Source organism: Hippoglossus hippoglossus, chromosome 14 (assembly GCF_009819705.1).
Source record: "Hippoglossus hippoglossus isolate fHipHip1 chromosome 14, fHipHip1.pri, whole genome shotgun sequence".
NCBI classification, from domain to species: Eukaryota; Metazoa; Chordata; class Actinopteri; order Pleuronectiformes; family Pleuronectidae; genus Hippoglossus; species Hippoglossus hippoglossus.
Window position 1 is genome coordinate 14,284,926 of NC_047164.1, and position 12,069 is coordinate 14,296,994.

Sequence of the window (12,069 nt, forward strand, 5' to 3'; positions counted from 1 at the left end):
TTGAAGCTGCAGTAGTTAGAAAAATTCAGTTTGCATTAACAGTAATCTCAAAAGGCATTGGCTGTCATTTGACGACAATTTAGCATTCTGCATTCATATGCAGATATCTTTTCATAGATGTTACATTAGCATTAACATAACAAAATTCTATATCCGGGAATGTCACTACAGACTCTCAGTTTGTGATACTGAATATATACAGTGTGTGTATATATATATATATATATATATATATATATATATAATATATATATATATATATATATATAATATATATATATATAATATATAAATATTACATTACTTTCATCAGATGATAATGTAAATATTATATATATATATATATATATAATCCAATTATAACATTGTCTTGTGTTTTGTCTGATATGGTAACTTGTTTTAAAACATTTTTAAAAATGTGACATGACAAAGAGACCACATTCACAGACAGAATCACTGACTAACTGCAATATGCATAAATCTAATTAGGTTCTGTAGACTAAGGAACAAACTTTAATTGATTCTTTCCCAAAGGCAAATTTTTTTATAGGGCAAGACAGAAATACCTCCAAAAGGAGGACATAGCCAGGGAGCTGTTAAGTCAATCCACCAAAGAGCAATAAGCATTGATGCAATAAGGAAGACTATGCCTCAGGGCTAGGTGTGGTGAAAATCCTCCATCAATGGGACACAACCCAGAAGATTAACAGTGTTATTTTAATAATGTCTGTGTGTTCTCTTCAGTCTTCCCATTTAATGATTATTGAAAAAAAATAAAACATGACATGAAAATTTGCTGGAGCCTCTTGCATTGCTGTGCCAAGGCTGGTGTCTTACCGAAATGAATGAGAAGGCTCTATATTCGGATATAATGCTAATGTCTGTCTGAATATGGCTTTATTCTCTTCCTTCATCACCTTCCCTTGACAGTCTTGACACCCTTCCAAACTATAGATGTTTAAGTGCATGTCTGGCTGGCCTGTCTTGTTGGAGACACCAAATAAGATGACCCAGGTGAAAATCCTGCTTGCTGTATTTGTTGTTTAGTACTTACAGACATGTAGTTCTGAAAGGAATTATATCTTCCATTTTTTTCCTGTCATAAAGCAACAAAAAATACTTGATTTATTTTATGAAATATCGATTTCAAGGTAAGCAATTTTATATAAGCTCTTTCTTCTAGTTTACAATGGCAAATTATTGTCAGATTGAATTGCAACAAATACTTAGGGCCCAATGGTTCTTCCCTGAATCTTATTGTGGCCAATTTGTCTAGACACATATTGATTTGTCTTGTAAGGAAGAGATGAACCCCCCCTATTAATAGTCTTAAGAAGTTTAATTATCATGGAGAATTCAGCAGAGGGGAGCAAGAGGCAGACAGGCACCAAAACACACACAGTCATGCACACAAAGTAAAAACCACATGCTCTGATTATCTTTGAGCATGGTGGTAGTCAAAGTTAAGATAAGCCTCATTTTACTTACAAATACAGCCTGACTCATTTCCTCATGCTAAAAGAAAACACACGTAGTTTTTTTTCTTTTTGCTTGTATTCGTTGTAGTGAATTTAAAGATTGTGTTAATTTTGCTGTCATGTAAAGAAAGCAGCAGAGGGCAGTAAAACTTTGTGTTCGAGTAGATTTGAGTTTATGTGTGTGTGTGTGTGTGTGTGGGTGTGTGTGTGTGTGTGTGTACCCTCCTGTGTGAATACTTGTGATACCATCTCTGTTTAACAAGTTTAGACTTGACGTTCACATTCTTTGACATGTTGTAGCAGCTATTTGCCCCCAGGCCCATCTTTTTAAACTGATCCCCAAATGTCAAGACCTTCTGCATTCTATAGGCAGCTACTTTCTTACGCATCTTTCTGATGTTCTCATTCAGTGACACTGCCTCTCTGTAATATGATTTCCTCATTTCCTGCTTCACACCTTCACACTGCAGTTTTTGCAGTGCACCACTTGATACAGCGCAGAAAGAGCCTCCCCTGTGTTAAGATCATTGTAATTTGCTTAGATAACCACTTATCTACTCGTCTGTACTGTGGAGGTTGCACGGCAAACTACGCAAATTTGCCTTTAGAAATGGCTTGCTTAAAACAAACAGTTACACAAATGTACTGTGTAAGTTTCCAGAGTAGGAAAGAGCATAGTTTTGTACTTTGAAAAGCATCTTTTCACTTTTATTTACACTAGTAATCTTCACATCATTGGCATAGATGTGACAAATCAGTTAAGAAACCACAAATTAATATACACATATATGATGTGTACATGATATTATTTAAGAAACAACACAGAAGCACGAATAATATCATATCAATTAATTCTCACGTTTTGAAATAGTGTTATTAACACTCAAGTGATTTTGGGGATTCTATTAAGTAGTCCGCCCTTCCGACCTCCCTCAGGTCTGGAGAAGGGGTGGTGCTGTAGGATGGATATAATTAACGTGCTCAGCAATAGATCATGCCTTTCTGGCAGTGCTTAGACTTCCAGCAGCTCCTATCTTTTCCTCTTTCTTGTCAGACCATCATAAATTATCATTAATTCCAGTTTGCTCAATGCAAATAAACCCCCTTTGGCAGCCTTTCTCGCGGTTTGTTTTCATATTTCACAAGCTTCATTAAATCACAGTTAATCCTACCCAGTGTGTTTATTTATTAGTATATCTGAATGACTGATGGGTTTTAAAGGGAGGAAACTCCCCTAACATAACATGTTAAGATGCATATACCAGACACACAAACTTGCCATCACAGCTGCCTCTCATGTTAATTCGAATTGCAATGTTTGGTACATGCCCATTGGGATCTTAAATGACCATTACTGGGATTTACTAGTTCTCCCTCTGCATGTGATCACAGCGTAGCCTCTGCTCCTCAGAAGGAAGCCTGTTCTCTTTGGATCTCATTAGTCCAGTTCCCCTTTATAAACATCCAGTCACAGAAGGCCCGGGGCATTTGGTCATCTAATGAGACCCATCCAGATGCTCCTAGCTCATCAGCAAATACAGAGATCAAGCGCAGAACCAGGCCTTTTAACTACTGGACCCTGATCAGACGGACTATCCACTTGCAAGAAAGGCTGTGACCTTAGACCTCTGTGTTTACAGTGTTGTGTAATTTTGGCACATACAGGCATTTGGTAAATATCTGCCTAAGTACCTCTTCCCACTCTTTAATGCTTTTATTGTATTTTTTCAATTTCTCTCTGTGTCGATCTATAACTGTTGCGGGACCTTGTGAGGTACGGATTAGTGGGATTGTTCTGACTTTAATGAAACACTTCTGACATGTTTCTATACTTCTTTTTAAGGTGGTTAAATACATTGTTGTACAAATAGGTACAAATATTTGGCAGTTTTGAAGTCCAAGCATAACTGAAACTACGTGTTCATTTTACTCCAGTGTTTGCAAAAATCTAAACTAAATCCATACTACATTTAAAAATATACATTATTTCTTCAACAAGAGGTGCCAGGCATCATTTTTATATTTGTCCCCAATGTTGTAAAATGTGTTGATATAGTATAGGTCCATTATTCTTACTGACTCACTTCTTTATACCCCCCATCACTGCTTATAACACGCTTCCTTTCATACAGACATGCAGGTTCACACTTTCAAATCTTGTTGAGACAGGAAAGAGCTTTTTGTGTTGAGACTTTCTCAACAACTTCCTTCCTGTCTTAAACATCTTATGATATGGCAGACCGCCCTAACAGAAGAGGGGAGATCAAACATTGTCTTAGCGAGCGATAGGAATAAAAGGGAACCACACAGCGAGACAAGAGGATAAGACGTCACAATCTTACAGGGACTTTCGTGATGCACCTATTTGGCAAGCCACACCCCGCTGCTCCTTGGAATTAAGGTGGAGTTTAATAATCCTGCCTCAAGCTACACTGAGCAAAGAATTCTAATGGTTTAGTCCACCTCTACACCTCCTCCCTCCCCTCATCCTTCCACCATGTTCTGCCTTTGTGCTCCTCCCTCAAACACACCTTATGCAAATGCCACAATTTTCAGAAGGCACAGCAGGCTTTGTTTACACAGCTATCCGACCGCAGCCAGTTAGCCTGCTCTGCTGTGCTCTGTTTCAGCAAGTGTGAGTTCAGAGTTTGGAGGGAAAGGAACTGCCACTGTTCCTATGCTCGAACCACGAGGGAGTGCAACCAAAAGATTTTACTTTGCTCAGAGGCCACAACTGTGGTGAAATTCTTCATAGGAGGAGGTGAAACCAGAGAACATTTTGTTCTTCGGTTTTGTTTGAAATGCTTCTTTGAAAACCCCAGCGCTCACTGCTGTGTTTTCATTGGACAAGGTGGGACATACAGTAGATGAAGAGAAGAACAGGCGGCAATATTTTCAAGCTTGTGTTGTGCCTAACTAAGGCACAACGCTGAGGGAATCTGGAAAAGCCACGTTTTTTTTCTTTTGGAAAACACTTTAAAGGATTTGATACATTTTAGTGGGAAAGGGTTGCTCTGCTGTGCTATGGACAACAACTCCCATTCACTTCATATCTGAGAGGAATATTTAAGAGAGAGAAAAGCGGCCATGGAGTGGGACCAGAGGGAAAGAGAGCCCTCCTTGTCCCCAGCAGCATTTGTTAATCAGGTGCAATACTCAAACATCTTGGAAGGAAGGTTTAAACAGCTGCAAGGTAAGAGTTGTACTGACCAACTTCTATTCCATTTGGTAATTTGAAATATGCTTATCTGTTATCTCTTTTTATGGTTTAAATTAGTTAAGCAAATTCATTTGAATGGACAGTTGTCCTATTGACATCTCAGACTGGAGTCTCAAGGTCTCTAGTGTGGCTTATGGAAACAGTTGTTGGTGTTTCAGGTAATTGATAAGACTGTGCTAGGTTTAGAATTGTTACCCTTTAACACATTCTGTTTTTTTTAAACAGGATATATGGCTTTTTGGCTTCTTTACAAGTGGTAGTCCTACAGCAGGTGCTTTGTGTTCTGAATGAGTCACTAAATAAAGCATTTTTCTGGCATGAGTGATTATCTGTGAGAGCTTGAAAAGACTCCTATTTATCTTCTTATTAATTACTATTTCAGAGCATAATGTAGAGGGTATCAAGTAGAGTTATAGTAGATATACACAGTAGGCTTCAGCTCAGCTCTAAGGCAGGCAAGCAGTATGGCCACTGATCACTGGGCCACCTGTCCTTTCTTATCTTATTACGATGCATGGCTCTGTCTTTGACCAAAGCCTGTTAGGTCTGTGAGGTCTTGCACATAGAAATCACACAGGCCACTGGTTGTGACTTAGGATTTTAGAAATAATGTGAAAGTTTTGACATGGTCAGTGTTACAACAACATCACAAAATGTTATGCTAAACTTTCATTACTAATTTAATCAAACCTGTAACTCCCAAGTACTTAACTAACATCTGGGAATGCTTGGGATAAAAAACCTATTTTCTGATTACCATTTGTACCTTGTAAGAATTCTTGCATCATTCTGTGGCTTGTTCCTGTGAGCTTTACAAATCGTACTCACAGGCCATGTGGTAAAGAATCTCCAGTAGCAGTGTGTACGTGCAATAGTATGTGAAACTGTCAGTCAGTGGTGTGCAAGAAGATCACAGTTTTGCTAGTTTCCTGTCCCTCCCTGGTTGCTGTCTGGTATGGAGAGCTGTCTTTGAGTTTACTTGAGGGGCAAGTCTACTCTTTCTGCATGTTTGACATTCTTTTAGTGAACCAACAATATTTCGCCTCCCATATTAGATAATATCTTCATGGCCATTGAAGAAGACTTTGTTCTCCTGATGGGACATGTATGTTTGTATGTATTTACATATGTCTGTGCAGTCCTATCTAAATAAGAAAATGTGTACACCTCCACCCTGACAGCACTGGTGCTCTTGACTGGAGATAAGACCCATGGAAAAGATGTTATCTTTTACCTCAAAGAAAGTACAAGATTTACAACATTGTCAGAGTCAACCGTGAAGTACAGAGAAACAAAGGGTACACACCTACGCGTCTTTTTCAACTTGCCAGGCAGGAAAACCTTAAACTTGCAGTGTAATTTTGGGGGGCAGTGATCAACAACCACATTTTTGCTGACAGGATTTATTCACACTTCCCTAAGAATATTGTGAAATGGAGCTATTTAAGAATATCTAAGATTTAGGATTAATATGTCTGATACATATACTTTACTTCTTTTATGTTCTTTGTTGGTTATCTGTGCCTGGTAATGCTAGATGAAGTTTGCTGTAAATATACTCAGACACACAAACACATTTTGGCAACACCCAGTTGTATTTCCAGTTTGACTACCCCCGAGGCTCAGTCTTTATGTTACTCCCTGCCTCCCCGTGTTAAATCATGAAGTCTGCTCAAACGATTAATTAGAAGATCTGACATGTTTGGCGTGATTATACAACTGCTTCACACAAATGGAAGCATTCCCAACATGGCTTTCTTCATGGTGGAGAGGAGGCCATGTGACTCAGGTTCCTTGAAGTCGTTTAATGTCATCCCAGATCCTGTTCTTATGTTTACCGTGTATAATCCTGATTTGACTTGACTTTCGTATGAATATGAAAAGATTCATGTGTGTTTGCATTACCTCCACCAAGTAGGTAATGTTTTCTATTTCTAATTCTTTGTCTATTTATAAGCAGGATTACGCAAAAACTACTGGATGTATTACCACAAAACTTTGTTGAATGATGTGGTATGAGTCAGAGAAGAATCCATTAACCTATTTTAATGCTGCTTCAGATCAGAGGGCAGATCCATGAATTTCTTTTTCACTTTGGTCAACATTTTCTTTAATTTATCAGAATAATTAATGGTTCTTGATGAAGAAAAAAAACAGGCCTGTATGGGACTGATATATGAGTGTGTGCAATTTTGTGCAGAACCTAATAATAATCTGGATCTAGTTAATAGAAATGTGGGGCCTTGGTGTAGGTATGCACTCTGAGTGTCTTTCTATTTTGAAATATTTGTCAACTTATATGCAATCATTGATTCACAAAACGTCTGTTTTGGGAAAAACTTACCTGAGCTATACAGTATTCTTAATTCATTTCATTTTGAACATTTTAAGATCTTAACAACGAAATGTAATGGCTGGAAATGGTTGACGATTTTCAGGTGCTATAAAAGTCTAACACCAGCACTAAACCCATTTAGCATTATCTGACTCTCTGGTAAGTGATATCTAACCAGTAAACAATGAACTGAGTAACTAAATAACTTTGGCCAAGGGAGACCGGATTAATGAAAGACTAGGCTGCAGCGAAGTTTAAGTGAGAGGGAAAAAAACTTTAATCTTTTTTCCATGGAACAATTTTTAATAAAAGAGGGAGAGTTGCTGTTTTTTAAAAGCTTTTTTCCCAGCCCATCCCAGCATTATTCTTTGCACCATTAAATCCCCTCCCTAGTATTTTCTTAAGGCACAAAGCACTCTTACAGTGTCTGTTGCCTGTACTAACTAATTGACAAATGCCTTCGGCCTATATCTCAAGTTATTGATCTCTGTGCCAAGATACCGGCATGATGTCTGTGATGTTGCAGTCCAGAGATAGATAGAATGTGAGTTTAGTGTGGTGCAGGGTCCCTGTTCAAAGGGTCACTGTCCCGTTTACCTGGCCCCTCTGAGTTACTGCTGTGGACTTTCGACCGTCAGGCTCTAGCAGGGTGGCTTTATTCAGACAGACAGGACTTTGACACTATCAGTATTTTGTTTTTTTACAAACACTGGAAAAAGTGAGTTTCACACTGTTGTGTCTAGTTGTGTATAATCAATCTACTTTTTCATTCAGTGTCACATTGTGGGTCAAGTTTCAAGTCTTGAAATTGTATATCCTAAATTGATATTTCCAACAGCTCTGACTTTAGTGCCCTCCAGCTGCAAGCCAGAGAGAGTCACATTACCTTGGTCAGGGTTTGCCATATGTACACACACACACAAAACACACCCATGCACACACATGTAGGCGCACATGCACGATGCTTTGTTTGTACAGTTTAACTAATATTGACAATTTCCTACTTGGGAGGGCAACAAGAAAGTGCCATCTCTGAGGCATCAGGACAATTACTGTCTTGTTGACATTTCACACCCTTCCTGTGTCCAGATGTTATGGCTGAGAGGTGCCTCTTTCTGTCTCCTTTCTCATGGGATTGGCCTTGGCCAGTCCTCCTCTTCCCTATCCTCCCCCGTTATCAGTTGCCGCTGCAGATGGCACAGAGAGGCATGAATTCTCAGTAAGAACAAACCTGTGAGAGTTGGGCAAAAAACACAATGTGTTTCTCTACTGGTGACCTCAAACCGTTAAATGTGTAAAAATAAGTTACGCCACAGCGGTTTTTACCACAGCCCTAATTTCAAAGTTATAAGCAAAGGAAAGGCTGTTGCGCTTTTATAGGGAGAGAAATGTCAAAGCGTGTGTTCATCTATATTTGCCATATTGCTCAATTTGCATCATACAGTCATTACTTGCTAACTGTTTATTTGAATATCATAAATGAATTGGTCTAATGATAAGCAGGGATGAAGGCTACAGCTCTGTTGTGGGTAGCACTGGGTTAGATGAGTGAAATATTATTTTTACTCAATAACTTGTTTTTTCTAAATTGTAGCTTACTTCCTAGTACAGTAATTGATGCACACATTGACTTCAAGATGTAGTAGTTATAATCTTGATTTTAATTAATACACAAACTTATACAGGCTAATATATAAACTAAAATTGTCTTACGCGTGTTCTATTGCTCATCCTAATTGAAGGTTCCTTGTGTAGATGCCCTTCTGACCCATAAAGGAAATGTCTTAATGTGTGATTCTGTCTTTTTGTACAGATCTAAACATTTACAAATAGAGGAGTTGGACATTTTTTTGAGTCAAGCCATTCATTTTATTCCACCTGTTGCTGAAGATTTACTTACAAATAACTCCTCAAACAGCCTGCCCTCATTTTTTACATTGCTCAGCTCACAATGTGTTTTAATTGATGGATATGTCCATAGGTGACTCTCCGATCAAACCTCTCATAGGTGTCAATAAAAATGACAACTATGCACCACAAAGCTGAGAAGCTGCTATGGACTGTCTGATGTTTTTATTGTTTTCTCTGCACTGTATTCAAGATGCACAAGTATTCCTTTAATGAGTGCCTAGGATGTACTCTGTAATCTCGGAAAGGAACAGACAGTTTGGAAGGTGCTGATGGTTGAGAAATTGATTCTTAATCCATACTTTTTAGCTTTATTTGGAAGAATTCCTGGTAACTATATGACAATGAACTGTCCGATAGCTGCATTAAAAAAACTATTGCAGGTTCATAGGTTCTCAGTTAAATCTCAAGTAATATTCTTCTATATTTTGACTTTTCAAAATATGTATCGTTTCACATCTGTCAAGTCGAGCACATATACAAGTATCAAACCAAAATGTCCATTTTACACACTAGGTATATACACACATCTCACAATGTGGTTTTTAGGTCACTTGCTTCATGTTTACAACATCACATTGATGCTTAATTTGTTCTGTAAAAGCTGTTATTCAAAACAAGTTTCACACTCATTTGAAAGAAGTTAAACTCCCATTGCTGAGTGCCTTTCCCTGTGCCCTTTGGCACAATACCATAATCTTGTCTGTGTGGGAATGTCCAAGAGAAGGTCATTAAAGCTGATTAAAGGAAATAGACTAAGGGAAGTAGTTTACTCATTCTTTCTGAGCTCAGGGTGACCAGAGTCATAGGCCCAGGGTGGGTGAGAGACAGAATATCAAAAGCATATGCAGTCAAGGGTGTTTGCTAGCTACAAAGGGAACCAGTAATGACCAGGGACTTGACCTGAGCAGGAAATGACACAAGATGAAGTTGTTAGCAACTCTGAGTGAACAGTCTTTGCTGAATCCAAGCCAATACTGCTATTGACCTTTTCTATCTCTCTTCTGAAAGCGTGGTACATATTTGCAAATACATAAATGATAACAATAGTTCAGCAAATTGAAAAGTTGAGACTAAATCTGCAATATTAATTTGTTGCCAAATGTAAGAAGTGCTTACTATGATAAACTATTTGTGAATGGAGTCTCTTGCCCCCTGATGATGTGAGGCCAATGGGAGCCAAAAGTGCAGTGTCATGCCACACAGCAGAGGGATGCAGGAGTCATTGAGAAAACACTGAGCATTCATTAACGAGAACCGGGAGAGAAACTCAGTCTGTCTGTGTCTAGTCTTTCGCCACAGAGGAGTTTTTAAGACTGGCGTTGACTTTTGCTCTTTATTCAAAAGAAATTACCACCACACTTATCTTTGTCTCTGTGATGGATAAACAAACGACAGGGCATGATCACTGGGTAGAGACAGCAGTGGTGACATCTTGTACCAGGCCAATGTCTGTTGTGTACACAGCAACACACGCCAACACGGAGACTGAAATGTACAGGTCAATAAAGCTTCACTACTATCCAAACATTGTGAACAATGAACATCACAGACATAATCTTCAATTAGTTGTGATCAATGATCTGCAGAGTTAATTAAATCCCTTTGGGTTGAATCCTATAGCTTCCAACCAGCTTTTGGCAGTATTGGATATTTAGAACATTCTGTATTTGTATAGCAATCAAGAAAATTTGTCATCAATGACCATAAACTTTGCATGCTGGCAGCTAGAAAAACTTTATCATGACAAATGGTGTCTTGCTGTCTGAAGGACACGGCCTTTTCTTAAGGTCATCCCACTGTGTGTTAGCTCGACTCCTTCTGCAGACAACTGCCTCAGTTACATAGCATACTGTCTGAAACTGGTAAGATGACAGGACACTTTATAGAAAATTAATTAAAAGAAATAACACGATATAAACTACAGATCAAAACAGCAAAGACTCATTACTAGCCATAACCTTATTTATTAGTATTTCATTGCATCAGTGACGTCTGTTCACTCGTTAATTCATTTACTGAACCATGATGTAACTCGACTTGATCTTCCCATCAGTCAACACTTGTTCATGTAACAATAAATGACCTGCTTAATACTAAATGTGAACCATGAACTCAGGACATGGTACAGCTGATTACAGACTTTTATTAAACTGCACACGTGCTGTTCTGATGCTCTCTTTAGGTGTGTGATTCGATGTTAGTATTGTATCCTTCTCCATTGTATCTTCAAACACGATCTTAGCCCCCATGTGCCACGCAGACAGGATTAAGCCTGGCAGCATATTTGCTCATATTACGTGCAAATAATCAGTCAGTATCAGCACTGTCTGAGTTTGTTTGGGGTTAAATACAAAATCAGTTGTGAGTTCAGTACACAGTGGAAAGGACAAGGCCCCACTCTACAGTCCATGTCCTGACATATACTTAAAGCTTACTACCAGTGACAAACATGTTCAAAGTGACTGGACATGCCCAAATAGTTTTGGAAACCCTCAATGGTGCCTCTAACCACTAGTTCTGATATACTATTAGAAACCATTAGAAAAACGTGGCACCAAAAATTGGAATCACTTGTTATTCCTCTCAAGGAGGAGAGGTAGATCTCCTGTATGGTCGGGGAATTTTTTGAATTCTTTATTTTATAATAACTATTTATTTTAATGCACTACAAAGTAATCTTGTTGTGCAGTTGTAATTGTAGAGAAAGTATCTTAAACTAGATTATTTAATCCATGTTAGACACCGTATATACTTGCTAAGATTCATACCATTTTCCCAGCAGCCAATATCTATTTTGTGCTGATCAACGGGGATGTCAATATAAGTATATGGCAGTTGTATCGTATCTTGTTGCCTCTGACTTTGGGACAATGCATTTCAGTGTGGGAGAACTATCATTTTGAATTGTGCGTACTTAAAGGCTGGTGTGTAAAGTCATTTCAGAGGGATTGTGATGACGCAAAACTAGATAGTAATTACTAGGCTTCTTGTCTTAAGCTCATTCTGTGTTTTCCCACTCTTCTCTCTTGTCCCATATGTCATTTTAGAACAGTGTTGGCAGGCATTTTGCATGATCTGACTGTTTAGAGGAGGCTTAGTCCTGGTCCTTTTGATCTTTTCTCACC

At 38.4% G+C, this 12,069-nt stretch overlaps 1 protein-coding gene across 5 annotated transcripts in view; it reads left to right on the forward strand.

Annotated features, from left to right (window-relative positions):
- Nucleotides 1–12,069, forward strand: part of LOC117773981 (spectrin beta chain, non-erythrocytic 1) — a 48,237-nt gene that overhangs the window by 12,835 nt on the left and 23,333 nt on the right. For 2 of the 5 annotated variants that reach the window (XM_034605951.1, XM_034605953.1), the window contains exon 1: nt 4,055–4,671. The exons of the other annotated variants lie outside the window; for them this stretch is intronic. In XM_034605951.1, the coding sequence (XP_034461842.1) occupies nt 4,566–4,671 (106 nt within the window). In that variant the 5' untranslated portion in view covers nt 4,055–4,565. Of the gene's footprint in view, nt 1–4,054; nt 4,672–12,069 lie in introns of those variants that run through there. 5 annotated transcript variants of the gene reach the window in all.